The sequence below is a fragment of the Zootoca vivipara genome, chromosome 6, assembly GCF_963506605.1.
Source record: "Zootoca vivipara chromosome 6, rZooViv1.1, whole genome shotgun sequence".
Taxonomy (NCBI): Eukaryota; Metazoa; Chordata; class Lepidosauria; order Squamata; family Lacertidae; genus Zootoca; species Zootoca vivipara.
In genome coordinates, this window is record NC_083281.1 from 58,248,663 (window position 1) to 58,270,148 (window position 21,486).

The 21,486-nt window shown below is 44.8% G+C and overlaps 1 protein-coding gene across 1 annotated transcript in view; it reads left to right on the forward strand.

Annotated features, from left to right (window-relative positions):
* FANCA (FA complementation group A) overlaps positions 1-21,486 on the forward strand; it is a 40,405-nt gene that overhangs the window by 17,238 nt on the left and 1,681 nt on the right. The window contains exons 18-41 of the mRNA XM_035119100.2: positions 2,938-3,026; positions 4,033-4,093; positions 4,318-4,367; positions 4,987-5,063; positions 8,259-8,366; positions 9,147-9,289; positions 9,558-9,628; positions 9,742-9,841; positions 10,200-10,399; positions 10,561-10,657; positions 11,268-11,444; positions 11,919-11,992; positions 13,014-13,142; positions 13,627-13,717; positions 14,778-14,950; positions 15,674-15,779; positions 16,322-16,381; positions 16,841-16,945; positions 17,663-17,775; positions 18,398-18,539; positions 18,684-18,746; positions 19,236-19,341; positions 19,550-19,625; positions 20,845-20,986. Coding sequence (XP_034974991.1) covers positions 2,938-3,026; positions 4,033-4,093; positions 4,318-4,367; positions 4,987-5,063; positions 8,259-8,366; positions 9,147-9,289; positions 9,558-9,628; positions 9,742-9,841; positions 10,200-10,399; positions 10,561-10,657; positions 11,268-11,444; positions 11,919-11,992; positions 13,014-13,142; positions 13,627-13,717; positions 14,778-14,950; positions 15,674-15,779; positions 16,322-16,381; positions 16,841-16,945; positions 17,663-17,775; positions 18,398-18,539; positions 18,684-18,746; positions 19,236-19,341; positions 19,550-19,625; positions 20,845-20,986 — 2,553 coding nt within the window. The remainder of the gene's footprint in view (positions 1-2,937; positions 3,027-4,032; positions 4,094-4,317; positions 4,368-4,986; positions 5,064-8,258; positions 8,367-9,146; positions 9,290-9,557; positions 9,629-9,741; positions 9,842-10,199; positions 10,400-10,560; positions 10,658-11,267; positions 11,445-11,918; positions 11,993-13,013; positions 13,143-13,626; positions 13,718-14,777; positions 14,951-15,673; positions 15,780-16,321; positions 16,382-16,840; positions 16,946-17,662; positions 17,776-18,397; positions 18,540-18,683; positions 18,747-19,235; positions 19,342-19,549; positions 19,626-20,844; positions 20,987-21,486) is intronic.

The following is a 21,486-nucleotide window of genomic DNA, read 5'->3' on the forward strand; positions in this document are numbered from 1 at the left end:
GCTTAGGCAGTATGTGGACCGAGAACTCCCAGAAGTGCAAGCTGGATTTCGAAAGGGCAGAGGAACCAGAGACCAAATAGCAAACATGCGCTGGATTATGGAGAAAGCTAGAGAGTTCCAGAAAAACGTCTACTTCTGCTTCATTGACTATGCAAAAGCCTTTGACTGTGTCGACCACAGCAAACTATGGCAAGTTCTTAAAGAAATGGGAGTGCCTGATCACCTCATCTGTCTCCTGAGAAATCTCTATGTGGGACAAGAAGCTACAGTTAGAACTGGATATGGAACAACTGATTGGTTCAAAATTGGGAAAGGAGTACGACAAGGTTGTATATTGTCTCCCTGCTTATTTAACTTATATGCAGAATTCATCATGCGAAAGGCTGGACTAGATGAATCCCAAGCCGGAATTAAGATTGCCGGAAGAAATATCAACAACCTCAGATATGCAGATGACACAACCTTGATGGCAGAAAGCGAGGAGGAATTAAAGAACCTTTTAATGAGGGTGAAAGAGGAGAGCGCAAAATATGGTCTGAAGCTCAACATCAAAAAAACCAAGATCATGGCCACTGGTCCCATCACCTCCTGGCAAATAGAAGGGGAAGAAATGGAGGCAGTGAGAGATTTTACTTTCTTGGGCTCCTTGATCACTGCAGATGGTGACAGCAGTCACGAAATTAAAAGACGCCTGCTTCTTGGGAGGTAAGCAATGACAAACCTAGACAGCATCTTAAAAAGCAGAGACATCACCTTGCCGACAAAGGTCCGTATAGTTAAAGCTATGGTTTTCCCAGTAGTGATGTATGGAAGTGAGAGCTGGACCATAAAGAAGGCTGATCGCCGAAGAATTGATGCTTTTGAATTATGGTGCTGGAGGAGACTCTTGAGAGTCCCATGGACTGCAAGAAGATCAAACCTATCCATTCTTAAGGAAATCAGCCCTGAGTGCTCCCTGGAAGGACAGATCGTGAAGCTGAGGCTCCAATACTTTGGCCACCTCATGAGAAGAGAAGAATCCTTGGAAAAGACCCTGATGTTGGGAAAGATTGAGGGCACTAGGAGAAGGGGACGACAGAGGACAAGATGGTTGGACAGTGTTCTCGAAGCTACGAACATGAGTTTGACCAAATTGCGGGAGGCAGTGCAAGACAGGAGTGCCTGGCGTGCTATGGTCCATGGGGTCACGAAGAGTCGGACACGACTAAACGACTAAACAACAACAACAATATAAAAGGAGCCAGCATAATTAAAAACAGACGACACCAAGCAGCACAAAAACGTAAACGAGCCAAGGATTAAAAGGCCTGAGAAAATAAGAAGGACTTTGGCTGGTGTTTAAATGACATCAAACACAAACAAAGTAAGCATTGCTGTAGATAAGACTGGCACAAAGCAACAAGACCAGCTGTTTTGCACTAACCAGGCAAATTAAATGCCTATCTGAAAAAGGAAGGTCTTAACTTGGGAGCAGAAAATTGAGCGAGTGAGGGGGGCCAGCAGTCCTCCTGAAGAGGAAGGGAATTGCACAGTTTAAATGTGGTCAGAAAGAAGTTTGCTCTTGTGAATCCCAGCCAAGCTTGCCTCAGCGATAGAGGTAGCCGGGAGCTAAGCCAAGAATGGGGTCTCTCTGAGCACCATGAAAACTACCTTGCATTATCAATGCCCTTCTTCAGCTTGACATCTGATGAGCAATTACCAAATGCTGAAGCAGGCAAACCCTTTTACTAATCAGAGCTCAGAGTTTTTTTTGTTTTTTTTTATAGTGGGGGCACATTCCTCCAGAGCTTCTGCTTCACTTTCAGAGGCTTCCCTTGGGGTCTTTCAAGGGCCTAACTTGATCTTGCAGTCCCACTCATTCCCACCTCCCTTTTCCCTTGCCCTTTTGATGCTCATTCTCTACTCGGAACCTCACCTCTCCCGACGCCCCCAGGGCTTAGAACTCATGGCCTTACTTTGAAAGGAGGCAAAAGCTTTAATTGCACACGGTCAGGGGGGAAAGGGTGGGTGACAGCAGCCTTGTTGTTGAACATTTGCTTGGTAGCTGTAGGTGGGTAGGCTCTGCATGCAGGTGATCTGCAGTGCTCAGCACTTCCTCAGCACTCAGTATTGAAACAGAGGAAGGAAGCCCAGTATGGAAATACAGCTGGCGGATGAACGAGGCATGTAAAATGTTTGCAGACTGGTAATTTTTGTGCAGTTATGTACAAGGCAGACAGAGAAGTGTAAGTGGGTCCAATTTTAATGTCCATGACAAAAATGAACCATAACATTCTGGTTCGTTTCATCCGGACCAATATTATTCTAGTCATTTATTTCTACAACTCTGTCTGCAGTCTGATCAGAGATGCTGGAACTTACTGGTGGACTGGTGGAAATGCAGCATAACAAATTTGGTCTTTTTAAGTGTGATACATAAAAGCTGTTTGCTATAGCTATGTTTTCAGGGAGTTCTGATTTCAATTTCTCAGTGTATCCTGCAGGAAAGGTTGCTTTTCATTCCTCTTATGTCTCTGTTGGGCCCTGTTGAATGTCACAGAATTGATTTCCTCGGCTCTTGCAGTTTTTATTGTGGCTGCTCATTTGTGACAGACCCAAAACAGCATTATTTCTGCCTGACTTTACCCAGAGCAGCCATTTACACTTAAGAGCAGAATCTTTAAGCCCCAAGGCATAAAATATATGAAATTTGGAAGATACACTTGAGTATCTTTTACCTGATTGTTATCTTATTCTGCTCCTGTTATGCTGTCTTCGTTCCCCACCACCAAGTATTTGTTATGCAACTGAACTGGCCATGTCTCCCATGGGACAGAAAAAGCAGTCACAAAGCACAATGGAGCAGGAAAGAAAGACTTGGATCGGTTTTTTTGAAGCAAAAAGAGATAAAAACATTTCTTCTCTCCTCTGTTGCTTCTCTCTGTGTGTGTATGCCAGCCACACTGCCAGGCAGTTCATGATGTTGAAAAGGCCATTCAGATATTTGAAAACACTGGAAAGATCCCAACTAGTGTGATGGAAGCCAGGTATGATATCTTCATCTCTCAGCTCCCCAAAATATTCTGTTTCAGGGACATATCAAACAATACGATCAGGAAAAAAGGCTTTAAATAAAAGAAGAAGAAGAGCTGGAATTGCTGGCTAAAATAATAATAATAATAATACCTGTTGGTAGCTCTTTGTCTAGTGTTTGCCGCTGCATGTGGAAAGAATGTGGAAGGAGGAAAAGAGCTGAACACCTATGAATGGTAGTTCCCCAACTCTGGTTAAAAAGGCATCCTTTTGAAACATCCCCCCAAGATCATAAGAAGAGCCCTGCAGGATCAGGCCAGTCTAGCATCCTGTTCTCACAGTGGCCAACCAGATGCCTATGGGAAACCAACAAGCAGGATTCTCCTCTCTTGAAGTTTCCAGCAATTGGTCTGGCACAGTCCACCTCTTGTGCATTTCCTCTTTTGTTTCAGTGTAGCTCGATCAGAGCAGGGGGGAAATTGTGGGGCTTGTGGCCCTCAGATTGCAGCCCAGAACTTGCTTGTTCTGTTGCCCTTGAATGGACCCACTTGCTTTGAGGAAGCTGCTGTGGGCTGCAGCTGAGGGTGTGCCTGGCTCCCTGTGAGTGAAAGCCCCAATGAAGTAAAAATGTTGTTGCACTCAGGTTCTGTTTGTAGGCTCCCCTGGGGGCACCTGGCTGCCCAGTGTGAGAACAGGATGCCTGAGTAAGATGGACCCCTTTTAGTTGGATCCAGCTGCTGCCGGGCTCTTCTTAGATTCTCACTCCTTGGGTTCTGCGCAGGCTTCTTTGTGTTGTGTAGTCCTTCCTGTGGTGGAACTGCCCTATAGCTAATCATATCAATGGGTTGTTATCATGAAGATACGCCCACATGCTGTGTTTTTGAAGTACTGTTTTTCTGTGTGATTTTTTTGAAATAAAAACCAGTAGGTTTGTTTTAAAGGCATTCCTAAAAATGTCAAGATGCACTTTGTGTTCCAGATATGATTAATTTCAACCGCCTCTGCCTTCCTGTGTTTCAGCATCTTCAGGCGGTCCTATTACACTTCACGTTTTATTCCTGCTTTACTTGCGCCACGTGTGGTGAGCATCCTTCTTTTCGTTTCCTCCAATTTTGGGTGGCGAATGAATTTTTTTGAAAGTTTTGGTTGCTTTTCTGCTTCATTTATTCCTAAACTTGTAGGTTACTATTCTATTAAGCACATTCACACTCAGAATGAGCTGTAGCATAAAAACATGTGCATCTAAATCAGCAATGTCAAAACGGATATAAAACACTGTTGTTGTTGTTGTTATTTTAATTGCAGCTTCCTGAAACACCCGACTCCCGCATGGCTTTGATAGACTCCCTTAAGAGGTAAGGAAGTGGATTCTGTAAAGCTGCAATTGTTTTTCGGTATTAGAGGCTTCATATTGCAGAAGTTTGACATCACCTGATGTGACTCCCTATGATGCTGAGTTATCTCTGGTGTTATGGCCTTACTGCTCTTCTGAATGCCCCACAGACCTCTCTGCCTCTTGGGTCCACTGTTCTTGGTCTTCAGGTTTCCTTTGATTAACTGCATGTGCAAAAACATATTCCCGTGTTGCACAAAATGGTCTTTATCTCTTTGGTTGCTTCCATACTGGAGCCGTTGTGCACTTCTTCAGCTGTTCTTTTCTGCACTTATTGAGAAGTGGGATGACAGGGGAGGTTCCAGACAATGCTTTATAACCAGCAATGCCTTTTCCTATGGCCAACATCCATCTACATAATTGTGATCAAGTTCTGTTCAACAAAAAGTTAATTGAAAGCTTCCTGTTTGTAGCTCCGGCCCATTCTATTGCTTACTTGGTCAGCCAATAAAAGGGGCAGCCACCTGCATGCCCTGGTTCACTTTAAAACATAGTTTTCATGTGACATGCCAACTGCGTCATGATGGTAACTGGAGGCTGGTTCAGTGGTGGCATAAAAACGTTTCTGTCTCCTAAAACAGGGCCGAGAAAATTCCTGTGAATATGTACGCCACTTATATTGAAGAATGCAAAGCTGTTAAAGAGAAGCTCTTGCAGGGTGAGAAAGATCTATTTGCCTAGTGGTAAGAATGAAGCAAAACAAATGCTGCTTCTTTGGTCACCTCCTCCCAGGTATTAAAACAAATATGAAATGTTGGCATTTTCCCAGGGATAGTGCCTCTTTTGTGGTTGTGTAATGGGGTACTGCATTGTGGAGACGCTGACATTTTCCTTGCTGCAAAGAGAAAGGGCTGCTGCTGAGCCCCAAAAGTGAATCAGTGTGGAGCTTCCATGCCTCTTAATCTGCAATGTGGGCTGTGCAAGAAGCTCCCTGTGTTTTCTGGTACAATTCTGACAAAAGATGAACTGGAGCTGATGTGTCCTGCTGCTGCCTCCAAAGAACTCTGGACCTTTCTACTTAATGTGAAAACTGAGACGCTGTTCTCAGGCTTGGCAGCTTGAGGTCCTGAGTGCCAGAAATCAAGGGTGAAGTGATGCTTTTTAGCAGCTTGCGGCAATCAAAAGGAATGATTTGTGTTCCAGAGAAAGTGGGGACACTGGCCCCTGGTGGCTGTTCCATTAAATTCCTGGTCCTGTAGCAGAAGTGAATAAAACGATTTAGCCTGCTTTTGTCCTTTAATGCAGCTGGCTTGATATTGATGGAATTGCATTGCCTGTTAGCTCTAAAACGATCACTGTCTGTTATATGTAGCCTTAGGGCAGTGCGCCAGTGAAGCAGGATTAACGAACGGTGCTGCTAAATTAGCCTGGAGACTTCGATGTGCTGAGCTGGCTTAATACTGATACGTATGTGGAGATAAATTTGGTCATTTGCACAAATTCCAATCCATTCTTTCGGTTGAGTGCCCTAAACCAGACCTAGAGAGGTGGTGCTGTGAGTCATTGTAGGTCAATAGTCTGCATACTGTCTAAGAACCTCGTTAAAAATGTGGGCTGTTACTCTTGCAAATGCTCTTTTGAGGTTGCTCCATCAAATTAGTGGGGCTTCAAGTTGACAGTGTTTATATTACAGGCTGAACTAAAATGCACTTCCTGTTGGATAGCGAGACTATAACTCATTGGTGGAGAGCACACACTTTGCATACAGAACATCCCAAGTGGCATCTGCAGTTAAAAAGGGATCTGTCTGCAAGTGCTGATAAAAGACCTTTCTCTGCCTGGGACCCTAGGGGTGTGTAAGGTTAAGGACTTTTCTGTTGGCCCAGGCATTTTGGATGGAATTTTAATTGGAGCTGCTGCTTTCCTCTTCTTGTCCTTTAGTTTTTAAGCATGAGTTTTTAATCTGCTTTTTCATTTTGCTGTTGCTTTTATATTGCATTTATATTTATTTAAACATTTTAAAACTCGCATAAAACTACAGCAAAGGCCACCCAAAATTATAGTAAGAATAATAAAAAACATCACTAAAATACTGGTTGCCAAAACAAAATTCACATGGCTTGATGGAATAACACAGTTTTTATGAGATCTCTGTAAGTTGGCAGGAATGATTCCTGCCAAACTTCTAGTGGCAAGGAGTTCCTCAAGGCAGGGCTTGCTGCGCTAAACGCTCGGTCCCTAACAGAGGTTGACCAAACCTCTGGGGTGTGGGGAACCCAAAGAAGCGGCCCATCAGATGATCTCTGTGATTGAGGTGGAGCATAAGGAATCAGATTGTTCTTAAGGTACTTGGGGCCCAAGTTCTTCAGGGCTTTTGTGAATTAGCACAAGAACCATGAACCTGGTCCTGCAGCAAATTGGCAACCAGTGTAGCTGTCTCAGCAGAGTAGTTGCCGTCAGCCTGCTCCTGTAAGCAGTCTTGGCCGTTCATATATACTGGTAGCAGTTTGTGTTGTTGTTGTTGTTTAGTCGTTTAGTCGTGTCCGACTCTTCGTGACCCCATGGACCATAGCACGCCAGGCACTCCTGTCTTGCACTGCCTCCCGCAATTTGGTCAAACTCATGTTCGTAGCTTCGAGAACACTGTCCAACCATCTTGTCCTCTGTCGTCCCCTTCTCCTAGTGCCCTCAATCTTTCCCAACATCAGGGTCTTTTCCAAGGATTCTTCTCTTCTCATGAGGTGGCCAACGTATTGGAGCCTCAGCTTCACGATCTGTCCTTCCAGGGAGCACTCAGGGCTGATTTCCTTAAGAATGGATAGGTTTGATCTTCTTGCAGTCCATGGGACTCTCAAGAGTCTCCTCCAGCACCATAATTCAAAAGCATCAATTCTTCGGCGATCAGCCTTCTTTATGGTCCAGCTCTCACTTCCATACATCACTACTGGGAAAACCATAGCTTTAACTATACGGACCTTTGTCGGCAAGGTGATGTCTCTGCTTTTTAAGATGCTGTCTAGGTTTGTCATTGCTTTTCTCCCAAGAAGCAGGCGTCTTTTAATTTCGTGACTGCTGTCACCATCTGCAGTGATCAAGGAGCCCAAGAAGGTAAAATCTCTCACTGCCTCCATTTCTTCCCCTTCTATTTGCCAGGAGGTGATGGGACCAGTGGCCATGATCTTGGTTTTTTTGATGTTGAGCTTCAGACCATATTTTGCGCTCTCCTCTTTCACCCTCATTAAAAGGTTCTTTAATTCCTCCTCGCTTTCTGCCATCAAGGTTGTGTCATCAGCATATCTGAGGTTGTTGATATTTCTTCCGGCAATCTTAATTCCGGCTTGGGATTCATCTAGTCCAGCCTTTCGCATGATGAATTCTGCATATAAGTTAAATAAGCAGGGAGACAATATACAACCTTGTCGTACTCCTTTCCCAATTTTGAACCACTCAGTTGTTCCATATCCAGTTCTAACTGTAGCTTCTTGTCCCACATAGAGATTTCTCAGGAGACAGATGAGGTGATCAGGCACTCCCATTTCTTTAAGAACTTGCCATAGTTTGCTGTGGTCGACACAGTCAAAGGCTTTTGCATAGTCAATGAAGCAGAAGTAGACGTTTTTCTGGAACTCTCTAGCTTTCTCCATAATCCAGCGCATGTTTGCTATTTGGTCTCTGGTTCCTCTGCCCTTTCAAAATCCAGCTTGCACTTCTGGGAGTTCTCGGTCCACATACTGCCTAAGCCTGCCTTGTAGAATTTTAAGCAGTTTGTATGTTGGGTAAATTGCCTGCACCTGCCCTAGAACCTTCTGAAGGGCAGGTAAGAAGCATTTTAAATGCAATAGAAAATTCTGGGCTAGCTTTACAAATAGCTTGATCCTGGCATAAGACAGCAGCAGCTTCTTGTGTTCAGCAGATGAATCAATGGAAATTGAGGCAAGTGATCTCAGGGAGCCCTTGGAACTTCTAAAAGCTGAACTTGACATGCTGAGGCTGCTGATTACAGACCAGAACAAGCATGATGGTAAGTGAAGGCAAACGGGGAGAAAATGGGGACAAAACAGCATGGGGCGCACCTGCAAAGCTGCTTTGGCAGATGACGTGAGCCTGTGTCGTACGTGTGAGATGTTTGTGGGCCTCACGCATCATCAGCCAACTTCAGGGGTAAAAGACAACCCCGAGGGGGAGACTCTGCAGATCCCTGGGGTAGCTGGTTGGGCAAGGTGAGATGAACCAGGCATGACAGTCTAGAAGGTGCAACCTGGCCTACTCAGGGGGTGGCCAAAGGGCAAATGGAACTGCTGCGGTGGAAACTGTCATGCAACTCCAAGTGGCCACAGCGGAAAGAGGTGTTGTGATGGCTCCAGCAGGGTATTATGTCATTCCCTTTGACTTAACAAAGCCATGTGTGTGTGTGCGCGTGCGTAGTTGTCTGATTCACTTTAATTTTCAGCATCTAGTATTTGGCAAACGCGCTTTTTTTGGCTGAAAAAAACCCTCCCACTTATTTGGCTTGCTAAATGCAGGCCTGGCCTAATCTGCTTTAGATGGCTCGAGGTCTGTTTCTAGTTCTCAAGTGCATCACTTTAAACCTGGTCGCTCCCTTGTTAACGTTATTGCTTGCTAAAACTTCCCTCTTCCTTCAGATGGAATCAAACGCCACACATGCCGGTGGCACTGTGTGTTCGGGCTGGCAGAACAATTTGCGTATGAGGTTTTAAAATAAATTCCGAAGGAACTTCAGCAGCTGGATATACCCTCGCCGCCTTTGTTGGCTGTTCTGACATGTTGTTCTCTGTTGCAGAGGTGCCAGCTCAGATTGCTGTGGTCTCTGATAAACTGGTGGGCGTTCTGGGACGTATGAAAGACGAGGATGAAGCCGCTTCCCTGAGTCTTAGGCTCAAGCTAAACCTTTCCATTCCTGAAGTTGAAGAGCAGGATCAAGGGGTACGTACAGAGGTGCTTTGCTCTAAGTTGCTTCACTGAAACATCCCTGAGACAGAATCATTTTACGGAGATAAAATGTTTGGAACCCATCCAACCAATGAGCCATATTTTCAGTATTTGTTGAGGTCCTGTCAGACAAAATATGGGAATTGCAGTTCTCAGTTCTTCATAATGCGTGGTAGGAGCTTGTATGTCTGCCTGCTAGATACCAACACCAGATACAAAGGCCCCCTGGGGTAGAAATCAACAACCAGCCTCTCTCTTTCAGGCTATCGATCTTCTTCTGACATCGTTCTGCCAGAGTGTAATGGCTGCCTCCTCCTTCCTCCCTCCAGACAGGTAAAAATAACATTTGCAGCTAGGTACTTAAAGTTCCTGGAACGTAGTTAAACAGAGATAAATAATTTTTCATCCTGGCAGCAATATGATGGCATGGCTTGTATTCCTTACAGGCAAGGGGCCTGGCCATCCCTCTTTGTGAAAATGGTTTGTGGGCACCGCCGACTCTTGCCATCCTTGTTGGGCAGGCTCTGCCAGCTTATCTATCATCAGGTGGGTTTCCCAATGCAATGAGCTGATGTCTTAATGCATGCACCCCTCTGAAGAACCGGAATTTAACTGGCTCCTTCTGTTGCCATCACAGAATGTCGGTCTGCTTGAGGTCCTGAGATAGGCCCCCTTTGAGTTCTGGGCTTTATTGCAGAGATAACCTGTGACCTGTCAGATGCTGCTAAATTCCAGCTCCCATCAGCCACAACCAGAATGGCCCAGTGGTCAGGGATTATGGGAACTGTAGTCCAACAACTGATGGCCTGCAAGTTAGCCACTCCTGGTTTACTGAAACTGGTTGCCCTGGATACAAAATGTATTTTTATGTGCTTTGATTGGGGTATGTTTTGTCTGTTTGCAGGGGCCTTCTTTAAGTGATGCTCATGTCATTGGCCTGGCTGTCTTTGTAATCCACTTAAATGAAGCCAAGTCCTTAATTCCTGAGGTGGACATCTGCTCTTGGCTTCCACACTCTGCATCCAAAAGATGTCTTTCAATTACTGAGCTCTGGGATTATTTATTGGTGTGCCGGACAGGAGAGTCCATTGTCTTCTGCATGAGGTGAATTTCTTTCTCCATCAAAGGTTTCATCTGTTGTGAGAGTAAAATAGGTGGTGGGGAAAACCATGTAAATTTCTCTTGGAGGATGGGATAAAAATACAATAGATAGTATTTGAAAGGCCAAACAAAATCATACTTTTCATCTCTCGCTCTTTCTGCAGGTTTTGTACAGCTGCTCTCTCTTACTACTTCTGCAAATTTCCTTCCCTTTCCCATGCTTGTCTGTGCTCCTTCCTTCATCCTGGTTTTGTAAAAAAGGTAACTTTATAAAATATATATTTAAAGCAAACGACAGTTATCCTGCACTCAGAAGTCAAAATCCGAAGACGAATGCATCTTTCCACTGCAGATATTTCTGCTCAGTTACTCTATAGCAGGCATCCCCAGACTTCGGCCCTCCAGATGTTTTGGACTACAATTCCCATCTTCTCCGACCACTGGTCCTGTTAGCTAGGGATCATGGGAGTTGTAGGCCAAAACATCTGGAGGGCCGCAGTTTGGGGATGCCTGCTCTATAGTGTGCTAACCTGCATGTTTGTCCACGATTCTCTCTAGATTGATTGCTCAGCATTCTGTGAGTGCAGCGTTTTCCAGCCAGCTTTTCTCAAAACTTGTGGTTCCAGATTTTATTATTGTTATGCTCCTACATTTTTGGGGGGGAATTACATCAATGCTGTTTAATAATTTGGGGTCATATTTGTCATGAAATCAATAATGTCAGCAAATATAAAAACCCTGTTATTCTATAAAGTCAACTTGTGGATTTGTATATGGAATATAGGAAGCTGCCTTATACAGAGTCAGACCAGTAGTCCATCTAGCTCAGTGCTATTTACATTGACAATTCCCCCCCCCCCCGGTTTTGTAGCTTCAATATGTTGTTCCACGGCTCAGCTTAGAGGCTCGAGGAAGAGGCTATGACGGAGACCCAGCTGAGATTCCTTGGAAAACTTTATCTCACTCCACTATCTGTTACCAGAAAGCTGCCCTCTGCTTGTGGAAGCAAACCCAGTTCAAAGAGCTCTTGCAGGAGAAAGAGTTCCAGGTAAAATCAGTGACTGTGCCAGGTTCTTCCCTTGCCCTCTGGCAACCATGTCTCAACGTTATCTGTAGCAGGTTGAGTCTTCACGGTTGGGGTGTCAGTTAAGCAGGCATAAAAGCTTGGCTCAGTTTAGTCAGAGCTGAGCAGCCCTCTGAAAGTTTGAGTGAAGTGTAGAAGAGCTCTTAATCCATTACACATGAAGGCCTTGTGATAGTGGTAGGATAGGTTATTGTCGCTGCTGTTAAGCAACGGGGAGTCAGAAATCCTTGCCAGTCTACTTTAAATCATTGAGAACTCTGCTAGTAAATCCTGATTTCACCCTGATTTAAGAAATTCAATGCTATTAGCACTTCCAAGTGTATGCCTGAGGGCCAGAGCAAATGACCTAATGCTTAGCACGGAGGAACAGGCTAAGGTGTCTAGGGAGCTCCTGTTGCTGTTTTGTGTTTCCCGTACAAAAATTTATCTTTCTTGTAGCTGACCCTCCAAGAGTGGCTGCTGATGGAGCTAGGGGTCCAGCCTGATGAAGACGTTCTTTCTCCTTGTGAGAGGTGAGTGCTGCAGGCTGGCTTTAACTTTAGTTCAAGGTTCAGCCTTCACCAACCTGATGCTCATCAGATGTTTTGGACTACAACTCCCAGCAGCCTCATATGGGTGTGCTGACGGGAATTGTAGTCCAAAACATCTGGAGGGCACCAGAATATTGGGGAGGGGGGAGGCAGTGGTTTTAGAAGGGTTTTTTTTAAAAAAAAGAATCACAGTGCAGGTGTTTGTGATGTGAGAAACAGTGATTTGTGTGTGAAAAATCACCCTTCCTCAAGCACTTTTTGTTGCTTATTCTTTGTCTGCTGTATGATGTGTGTAGCTCTAATGAAGTTATCTTTTAAATGGTTGTACACTGTTTGGATACATTTTCTGAAAAGCATTATAGATTTTTTTAAATTAATAAATAAAATAGCCCCTTAATCCTTCCAAAGGCAGAGCACAAGATCCTGACACCCTCATTCCTAAAGCTAAAGTCCAGAGAAGGATAATTAACTAAAATAATTCATTGTTTAGTCCAGGGGTTCCCAAACTAAGGCCCGGGGGCCAGATGCGGCCCAATCACCTTCTAAATCCAGCCCGCGGATGGTCCAGGAATCAGCATGTTTTTACATGAGTAGAATGTGTCCTTTTATTTAAAATGCATCTCTAGGTTATTTGTGGGGCCTGCCTGGTGTTTTTACGTGAGTAGAATGTGTCCCTTTATTTAAAATGCATCTCTAGGTTATTTGTGGGGCATAGGAATTCGTTCATTTTTTCCCCAAAATATAGTCCAGCCCCCTACTGAAAAAGTTTGCTGACCCCTGGTTTAGTCTCTGAAATGGTTTGGCAAAACTCTCACCCTCTGTCTGTCCCTTTGAGTCTGAGCGTAAAAGCCTTTACTTCTTTGTCCAGCCTTGCGCACTGATGATAACCCTAAGAAGATTTGGCCCAAGGTCTTTTACCCCCACCCCCACCCCACCTCTCTTTTGCCTTTTGATTTGCTGGCAGAAGTTCTGAGCTTTTTCTCCCTGTCTCTCCTACATGCAGGCAGGAATTCCATTACTGGGCTTTGTATCAGCACTTTCTTCCTGTGCCTGCTGCTGCTGGAGGCTGTGATGGAGACCTGAGAGAGATGTGTTCTGTTCTTATTGGCACCATCCTGGATTTCTGCCAGAGGTAAGAGCGTCAGAGGAGCTCCGTTGGATCAAGCCAAAGGCCAGGTACTCCTTCTGGGAAACCTGCTACCAGAACCTGAGCACAATGGCTGGTTCCCTTTGATTAAAGGTGCTGGTTAAATTGCTTCTACAGATGAACAAAGCACCAATTATCTTTCCCACCCAAATTCTGCCATTTCCCTCTGCCTATGATCAGCTGGGTGAAAGTGTGTGTTGCTCCCCCACCTACGCAATGCTGATAAACATCTGCCTTAATTGAGATTGTTCCTTCCCCCTGCCCAGGAATGCACTCTATTAAAATAGTTCTTGTTTATCGATAGTGTGTTTCCATGGCGTGTTAAAGCAGGTAAAGATGCAAAATTAGCAGCTTCAGAACTTGCATGTGTCCCTCTCCCAGTTTCTCTGGCAAATGCCACTGGCTTCTCTGTGTGTTCCGATATTTCTGGGCCCTGCAGTAGCTGCTCCTCCATTGCTTTTAATTCCAGGTCTGAGCTGGACAAGCCCAACTACCTAAAAGATTCGAAATGCTCCATGTCCCATGGGAGAGGAAGCCCCGATATCTACTGCCGGTTGCAGGTGATGCAAATGTACATGCTATGTGTTTTTTGTTTGAACTTGTCTTCTTTTCTTTAAAGATTTTGCCGCTTGCTGGGGTTGATCTTCTGATGCTAGGAATGAAATGACAAGTACAAAGGTGCTTCCCAACCCATAAAGCAACGTTCAGTTAAATTGCGGGAGAGTCAGCCAGTCTTGTGGCTGGCCGTCTTGTGCACTGGCTGCTAGTGATGGCTAACGATGACCTAGTCTCAGGTACCTTGCAGATAACAGAACATGCACATGCATGTTCTCCTGTGCAGCGTTGTTGCTAAATACTGCAGCTTGGGCTGGAATGCCTGTGGCCACCACAGGCCACTGCATTCTGCACTTAGTATAATGGTCTTCAAGGGCAGATGGGAATTGTAGTCATAAACATATGGAGGGCACTGAGTTGGAGAAGATTGCACTAGAGCTTATGGTAGCTTTATGATAGTGGCCTGCCTAACATTGTCCAACTCTGCAAGGTTGTTTTAAGGATTAGGGACGTATGTGAAATGCTTTGAGGGAAAATAAATATATAATAAGTACTGGGCATTCATTACTATGGAATACCACTATTTTGATCTTTGATCCACTGCTGTGAAGATATTCACATTTTTAGACATTCTTTTTTTTTTTTAATTTTTATTTATGATTTTTAAATTTATACATTTCAGTCATTTTACAATCATTTTAACATTTCAAAACTCTACTTTCTTCCCCCTTTCCTTAAATTTATTTTTATATTTTCTGCATATTCCGAATTAACTTAACGTACTCATTTATTCATCTGCTTTAAATATATACTCTTATAAAACTACAGGTTATTGCAATATGTTTTTAGACATTCTGAACAGTTTGAAATGTTTTTAGGTGGTTTAGAATTTTTTTAAACAAGGTTTTCGTAGTTTTGAATTGAATTGTTTTAAATTTTTGATGTTTGCTGCCCAGGGCTCATTTGGGAAGAAGAGTGGGGTGGGAATTTAATAAAAAAGTAAACAAACAGGAGTTGAAACGCTGTCTCCTGCCCCCTACTAATCGGCTGCTGTTTCAATTTCAGGAGATGCTGCTGGAGCTGGAGCTGGAACGCAAGAAAGCCCTTCCTGACTCCTGCTCCAGAAGGGAGGAGCACTTCCTATTCAGGGTTTTCCAGGAGCGGCAAAAAGCTCTGGGCAATGGGTCATCTCTGGGGGACAGGCTACTTCGGCAGCAGGAGCTGCTGCTTCAAACCAGGTAAATACACTATGGCTGCCAATGAGTCCAAGTGGCTTTGAGGATAATTAAAAACACAGCTGCATAGAGGCCAATGGAAGGCAAGATTTCCCCTTCCTCCTGGGTTATGGGACATAGGAAGCTGTAGATACCCAAGACCGGGCATTCCTAGTGGTGGCACCCCAGCTACGAAAGTCCCTCCGAAGACTTGCATTCAGGAAGCAAGGAAAGACTCTGTTTCCAGGCCTCTGGCTATCAGGTTTTTCACACTGCTGGTTTTAATTGTTGCCTCAGTATGTTACAGTGGTGTTTTTAAATGGGTTTTCATCTAATTTTATTATGTTTTGAGACCCTCTAGGCTCCCTTTGGGAAGGAACATTGGCCAAACATTCAAAATAATAAAGATACGGAGTCAGGCCATTGCTCCATCTATCTCAGCACTGTTGAAACTGACTGGCAGTGGCTTTTCGGGGGGCATCACCTCCCCGGTGATGCCGGCGGGGATTGAACCTCAGGCATTTTGCATGCAGAGCTAGTGCTCTGTCACACAGCTACAGCCTTCTCTGCTCTCGTGAGGGGCAGAGGGATGGCTAGGAATAGCCTGATCTTGGCCCCCGTTTTGCTAACGCTTCCGTTCATTGCTTTCATTGGCAATCTGAAATCCTGTCCGCAGCAAATCAGACACTATTCTTAAAGCCAGAATGAATATGGTTTTTACCATGAAACAAACTGCTTCTTGTTCAGGATTCTCTTAGGTCTCCCTCCATCGGTTCTCATAGCAACACAGAAGAGAGGAAATAAAATTGCTCTGGATTGCGAAGACTTCTTCTGTTTTGCAAACACAGAACTGGTGTGTATCCTGCCCTAAAGAACTGCAGTGCTCTTGATAACTGTTCCTGGCTGTGCGTTTTGCTCTCTGGGTGTGCTGTTGCTGAATCTTCCTTCTGGGGCTTAAAGCAGCCTCAGGGAGAGAGCAGTCTGCTTCAGCCGTCCTCAGACTGCTACTCTCCAGATGTTTCTTGGACTACACAGCAGTTAATGATAGGAGTTGCAGCCCAAAACCTGTGGATGGAACCATATTAGAGATGGCTGGTCTACTGCTTTTTAAAGAATGCGGCCCTTATGCTCGCTTGCTGTTTTGGGGAAGGTCGCTGCCCTTGGAAAGGGACCTGATCCCCTCTCTCTGTGTTATCACTCTGATCTCCTGCCTGCTAACTTGAAAGGAGGAGCAACCCCAAACAAACTGTGCTGTCAGCAGCCAGAATAAAACCATCACAATCTTGGGTGGGGGCACCATTGAGTCAGGGCGCACCTACATTTATTTGCTGATTTTGGAGTTAATTATCCCAATTTCTTGGGAATGCTTTCCTCACCTTATTCACATTTTTACAGAGGAATATCTGCTCCAGAGGCTGTGTGCTCTCCTACGACATCACGTCTCATTTCTTCAGGGTAACTGCTAACTCATCTCTTGTCTTCTGAATTTCCCCACACAATTTGGGGTTGCAGGGAAGGAATTTAGTCCCTTGGCTGTCCTATGTAGTCTCTCTGTGTGTGAGTGCTGCATGAGAGAGAAAGAGAGATAATGCAATCCATTTAGAATGGGTAATGAGATAGTTTCCTAGGAGGGCTGAATGTGGGCTTGGAGTACATTTTTAAAAATCCTCCCAAGTGTTGTTTCTCCACTGCTCCCACTCATGCCAGTGGGACACCTGAGGGACGTGGTATTTGTGCTGCCTTCCACAGCCTGATTCCCCCCCAGTGGTTTTTGACAGCAACCCTCTGCATCAGTCTGATGAGAGCTGTCGTCCAAAGCAGGAGACCCGGTTGGCTAAGGCTGCCTTAGCGAAGCACCTTTGTTACCTTAGTGCACTGAAATCTACTTTAGTGACTGTCCTTGCTGTCCTTCAGGGCTTGCTGAGCGCCAGCTTGGAGTGTCACAAACCTGCGCAGGAGGTGACTGCCATTCTCACCTTGTGTCAAACCAGGTGCCCTATAATCCTGTGTTCTGCAGCGGTAAGAGGCCTGTGCTGTTGATTTAACTTTCTATACATCTCCTTGCAGTTCCAAAAGATCTTGGCTCAGCTGGTAGAGCACAAGACTCTTAATCTCAGGGTCATGTGTTCAAGTCCCACGTTGGGCAAGATTCCTGCATTGCAGGGGGCCAGATGATGCTCGTGGTCTCTTCCAACTCTACATACAATTATATGATTCTATGATAATATGATTCAAGTTCTCTAAAGCAGGAGCTTGATCAGCCAGGGCGGTTTTGGAGAGCATACACTTTTGGGGGGTGGCGTGCGTTTCTAACACCATAATAGCCCAGCCTGAGCAGATACTATGCCAAACTACTCAAAATAAATTCTTGGTTTAAAATAGCAATATTTTAAAACAGGTGTGTTTGGGTTTTTAAAGCATCAGTCCTAATTCTTCCTGCAGATATTTAGGTCACACAAGAGCCTTCTGTATTAATAACAATAAAGTTTTTCTGTTATTCCTCATCATGAATACAGTATTCCTCTTGATGATCCTAATGACTTCAGATGCATCCTTAGAAACGTAGCTACTTGGGGCCCAGAGTATGGGTTGGGGGGGAACGGGACACTTGATTCTGCAACACTGCTCAAATAAAGTGGGTGAGGAAACCCTATGTAAGAGTGGCATGTAAACACATGGCATTGATGCAGTTTTAAGAAGTGGCTGATTCGCGCTCTCTGTCTTGACTCCATGAAGCGCTGGTGGCAGAGGCTGGAGCCCGTGCTTTTCTCGGAGTGGAACAGACTCTTTGGCGCTCCAGTCGCACAGGGATTGCAGAGCCTCAAGGAGTTGCAGTCCTCTGTCAGCAGGTAACTCCAAGGAAGCAGCTCACACCTGAGAAGCTCTTGAGCTTTGTGTTCCCTTCATGTCTCCCACTCCGGCCATGAGAAGAGATGGGGAGGGGTTGCATTCCTATTACCTTTTTAGCTCTCACCTTGAAAAACTTGGTTCTGGACTTCCAGGTGTCTATACATCATTGCTTCTCAGCCACGTCACACACCTGATTACAAGTGAAACTCGGAAAATTAGAATATCGTCGAAAAGTGCATTTATTTCAGTAATGCAACTTATTTTTTCTTTTTCTTTTAATTTTTAAAAATGCTTTCTTTTGGAAATTCCACAGTAATAAAACAAATGGTTACAATAATACAAAAATAAACATCGCTATTACATGTCATTAAATACATTCCATTTATAATTGACCCACCTAATGACAAATAATTACAACAAATAAAGGCTTGACATATCTTGCTTTGCATGTCATGCATCTATCTCATATATTGGTTTCACCTTTTAAGTTGCGTTACTGAAACAAATGCACTTTTCGACGATATTCTAATTTTCCGAGTTTCACCTGTAAGTAGGGCTGTCATCTATGAAAAGGAGCCCGCTGGCCTTTTAACTGACAACTATTTTGTCTTTACCACTTAGGTTCCTCTCACTGGAAGCAGCTTCCCTGGTCTCTGACCTTCCCTGGATCTCTGCTGCCTTTCTACATTTCACTGTGCAACGGCAAATGGTGCATGAAAAGGTGGCTGAAGGGCTGAAAAGGCTGGGGCCTGAAGCAGAGCAAGTAAGAGATTACATTTTGCATTTTGCTTTACCATGATGTGTCCATGATGGTACAGAGGGCAATACTGGCTTCTGCAGGCTAGACCAGTGGGTCGACATCAGGCTTGTGTGATGCGTTTATTTTTTTTTTTCTTTTACCTGACAGCTCTTGGTGAACCTCTTCTTCTTTTCAGTCGTGGATTTAATCTCAGCGAGAGTAACCCCACAGGTAAGTAGATTTCTCAAACTGCCTGGTAGACCCAGTGCCTTCACTTTTCACCGTTCAACTTTCACATAAACTTGCAAAGGTGGAGTGGAGGTGGATAGCTCAGTTGGTTAGAGCATGGTGCTGACAATGCCAATGTTGCAGGTTCGATCCCCGCAAGGGACAGCTGCCTATTCCTGCATTGCAGGGGGTTGGACTAGATGATGCTCAGAGTCCCTTCCAACTCTATGATTCTATGAGATATAAAATTCCCGTACTTTAAAGTATGCAATGATTGTTACAGCCTTTGTCTGTCTGCTGCTTATCCTGAAAGGAAGCCTGAGAAGTAGGAAGCTACTATAAACCTGTTGTTTATAGATGGGTAAACTAATGGAGAAAGGTAGTGGGGTTTGCTCAAAGCAACCCAATAGCTGTTCCCAGTGGCTCTGGTAATGCCTTCAGGGTGTACCAAACAGGGGAGGTACAAGTGTGCTTTTCCCTTGTAACTTGCAGGAGGGTGTGGATGCTCACAAAGCATTGGATTGGAGCTCAAAGCTGCTTCAGGGCTTGAAGGAACGAAGTGCATCCTGGCTAGCCATCTTCAGTTCAGCAGTGAAAGGTACGAATGCTCCTTCATAAGCTACAGCCGTCTGAGGGTTGTAGCCAGCTAAGTACGGCTCAGGCTAGACCATTAATAGACAGAACTTCCGTTACTTTCAATGGATCTCGTGGAAATGAGTTGGATACAACCCCCAAGAAAACAACTGTGAGAAATGTTTGCTTGAAAGCTGGCGCCTAGCTAAAACCTGTCTCTCTTGGCATTGCAGACCACAACCATTACCAAATCCTGCATGGTACTGTATCACATGAACACTTGAGGCTGTTGCCAGTTGCCTTCTATAGGTAAATTTCACAAATGTATTCTGCATATAATATACTTGCTGAGAAAATCAAGGGTACCAGAAACTTGTCAGGGCCACTTTATGCACTTGCTTAACTGATACACCCAACCACTCAGTAATCCCAAGTTAAGAGAGAAGCACCATTAATATATTGTATTTTGTGGGGTTTCCTTCCTCCTGCCTTTATTTCATTTCATTTCTTCATTTTGATGTTTTAGTGGTCTTCACCAACCATGTGCCCCCAAGCTCTTTTGGACTATAGCTCTCATGCCTCCCGGCCAACATGGGCTGTTGGGAGTTGTATACAGTAGTAGCCACTTGGGAGTTTTGTTCTATGAAGATAAAGTGGGATGCAAATACAAGAGGCTTCCCCTGCTGCTTTGTGGCAGGACATCATCACAGCCTTCTTTTTTGCTTTGCTGTCCTGACTCTGGGCAGCGGGCAGTGTCTATTGCCGAATTCAGAAGACAAGAACTGCCATTGTGGGCCTAATGAACAGTCTCCTTTCAACACCCCACTACCTACCGCAAATGGGCAGAAATGCCATGAAAGTTACAAGCAGGTCACAAATGCACACCTCAACCAGTATCTGGAGCAGGCATCCCCAAACTTCGGCCCTCCAGATGTTTTGGACTACAATTCCCATCTTCCCCGACCACCGGTCCTGTTAGCTAGGGATCATGGGAGTTGTAAGTCAAAACATCTGGAGGGCCACAGTTTGGGGATGCCTGATCTGGAGAGTGGCCTTTTGGGCTATCGAGGCCAAAATCCATCAAATTTGCCTTTCAGTTTGGCCTCTAGTCCTTCTTAAAAGGCATTTGTGCTAGTTATACAAAGCAGCCCAGATCCTGTAGCCTTCATCAGAGGCCCTTCTCTGTGTGCCCCACCTGAGAGGGGTGTGGAAGTTGGTCACACAAGTCTGGACCTTTTTCGGTGGTGTCAGTCTTTAGGGGTCAGGCTAAGAGGTTTTAAATTGCTTTTTTGTGGTGCATTTTAACTTGTCAAGTCGCGTAGATACTTTTCATTGTATTGAAGTGACTTGATACATGTAGATAAATCACCATCACCACAAAACCCTTCTAAACTTGTTTAGAAACTTGTTTTGAATTTTCAAGTCAAAAGACATGGCCGAGTGGCTCAGCTGCAAGTCTGCCTGCAGACGTACATCCAAGCAAAGCTTGTTGCCTGCTTGGTTTGATAACTTGTTCTTTCTTCTGTAGCCTCGTCGTCACCTTTGAACCAGGACACCTTATTAAGGAGCAAACATTCCTGCATGTTGCCATTGACATGTACACACAGTTGCTGCAGCTCTTTATAGATGGGACAACAGCAGTGGGACTGAGCCTGCATTCCATTGAGCCTGTGAGCACCTCATCCCTTTCCCTTTGGTTAATCAGCCCCTCCGCTTCCTTCCAAAGTACAGAACCATCCTGTTCCCTTTTTGGCTAGCCACAGGCTTTATTTGCCTATTGTGTTGACTCCATGAGTCATTATTTCGGCAGCACCCACCTTGTACTTGGGAGCACCTGGAACAGATTAGGGCTTAGTGATGAAAGGGGGATGTGTGTGAGAGAGAGACTGCAGCTACTGTTCTGATAAACAGCCATGTCAGTCAACTTTGCATTTTTGTCTTTGCCGGCTTCCGGCAGTGTATACAGTTTTACCTGCAAGCGAAGTCACTCAAGGAAAACCAGTGTGGTGTAGCAGTTAGTGTGTCGGACTGGAACCTGGAAAAACCAGGATTCAAATCCCCAATCAGCCGTGAAGCACACTGGGTGACCTTGGGCCAGTCACTGCCTCTAAGCATAACCTACTTCACAGGGTTATGATGGGGGGGTTAAATGAGTTAGGGAACCACTGAT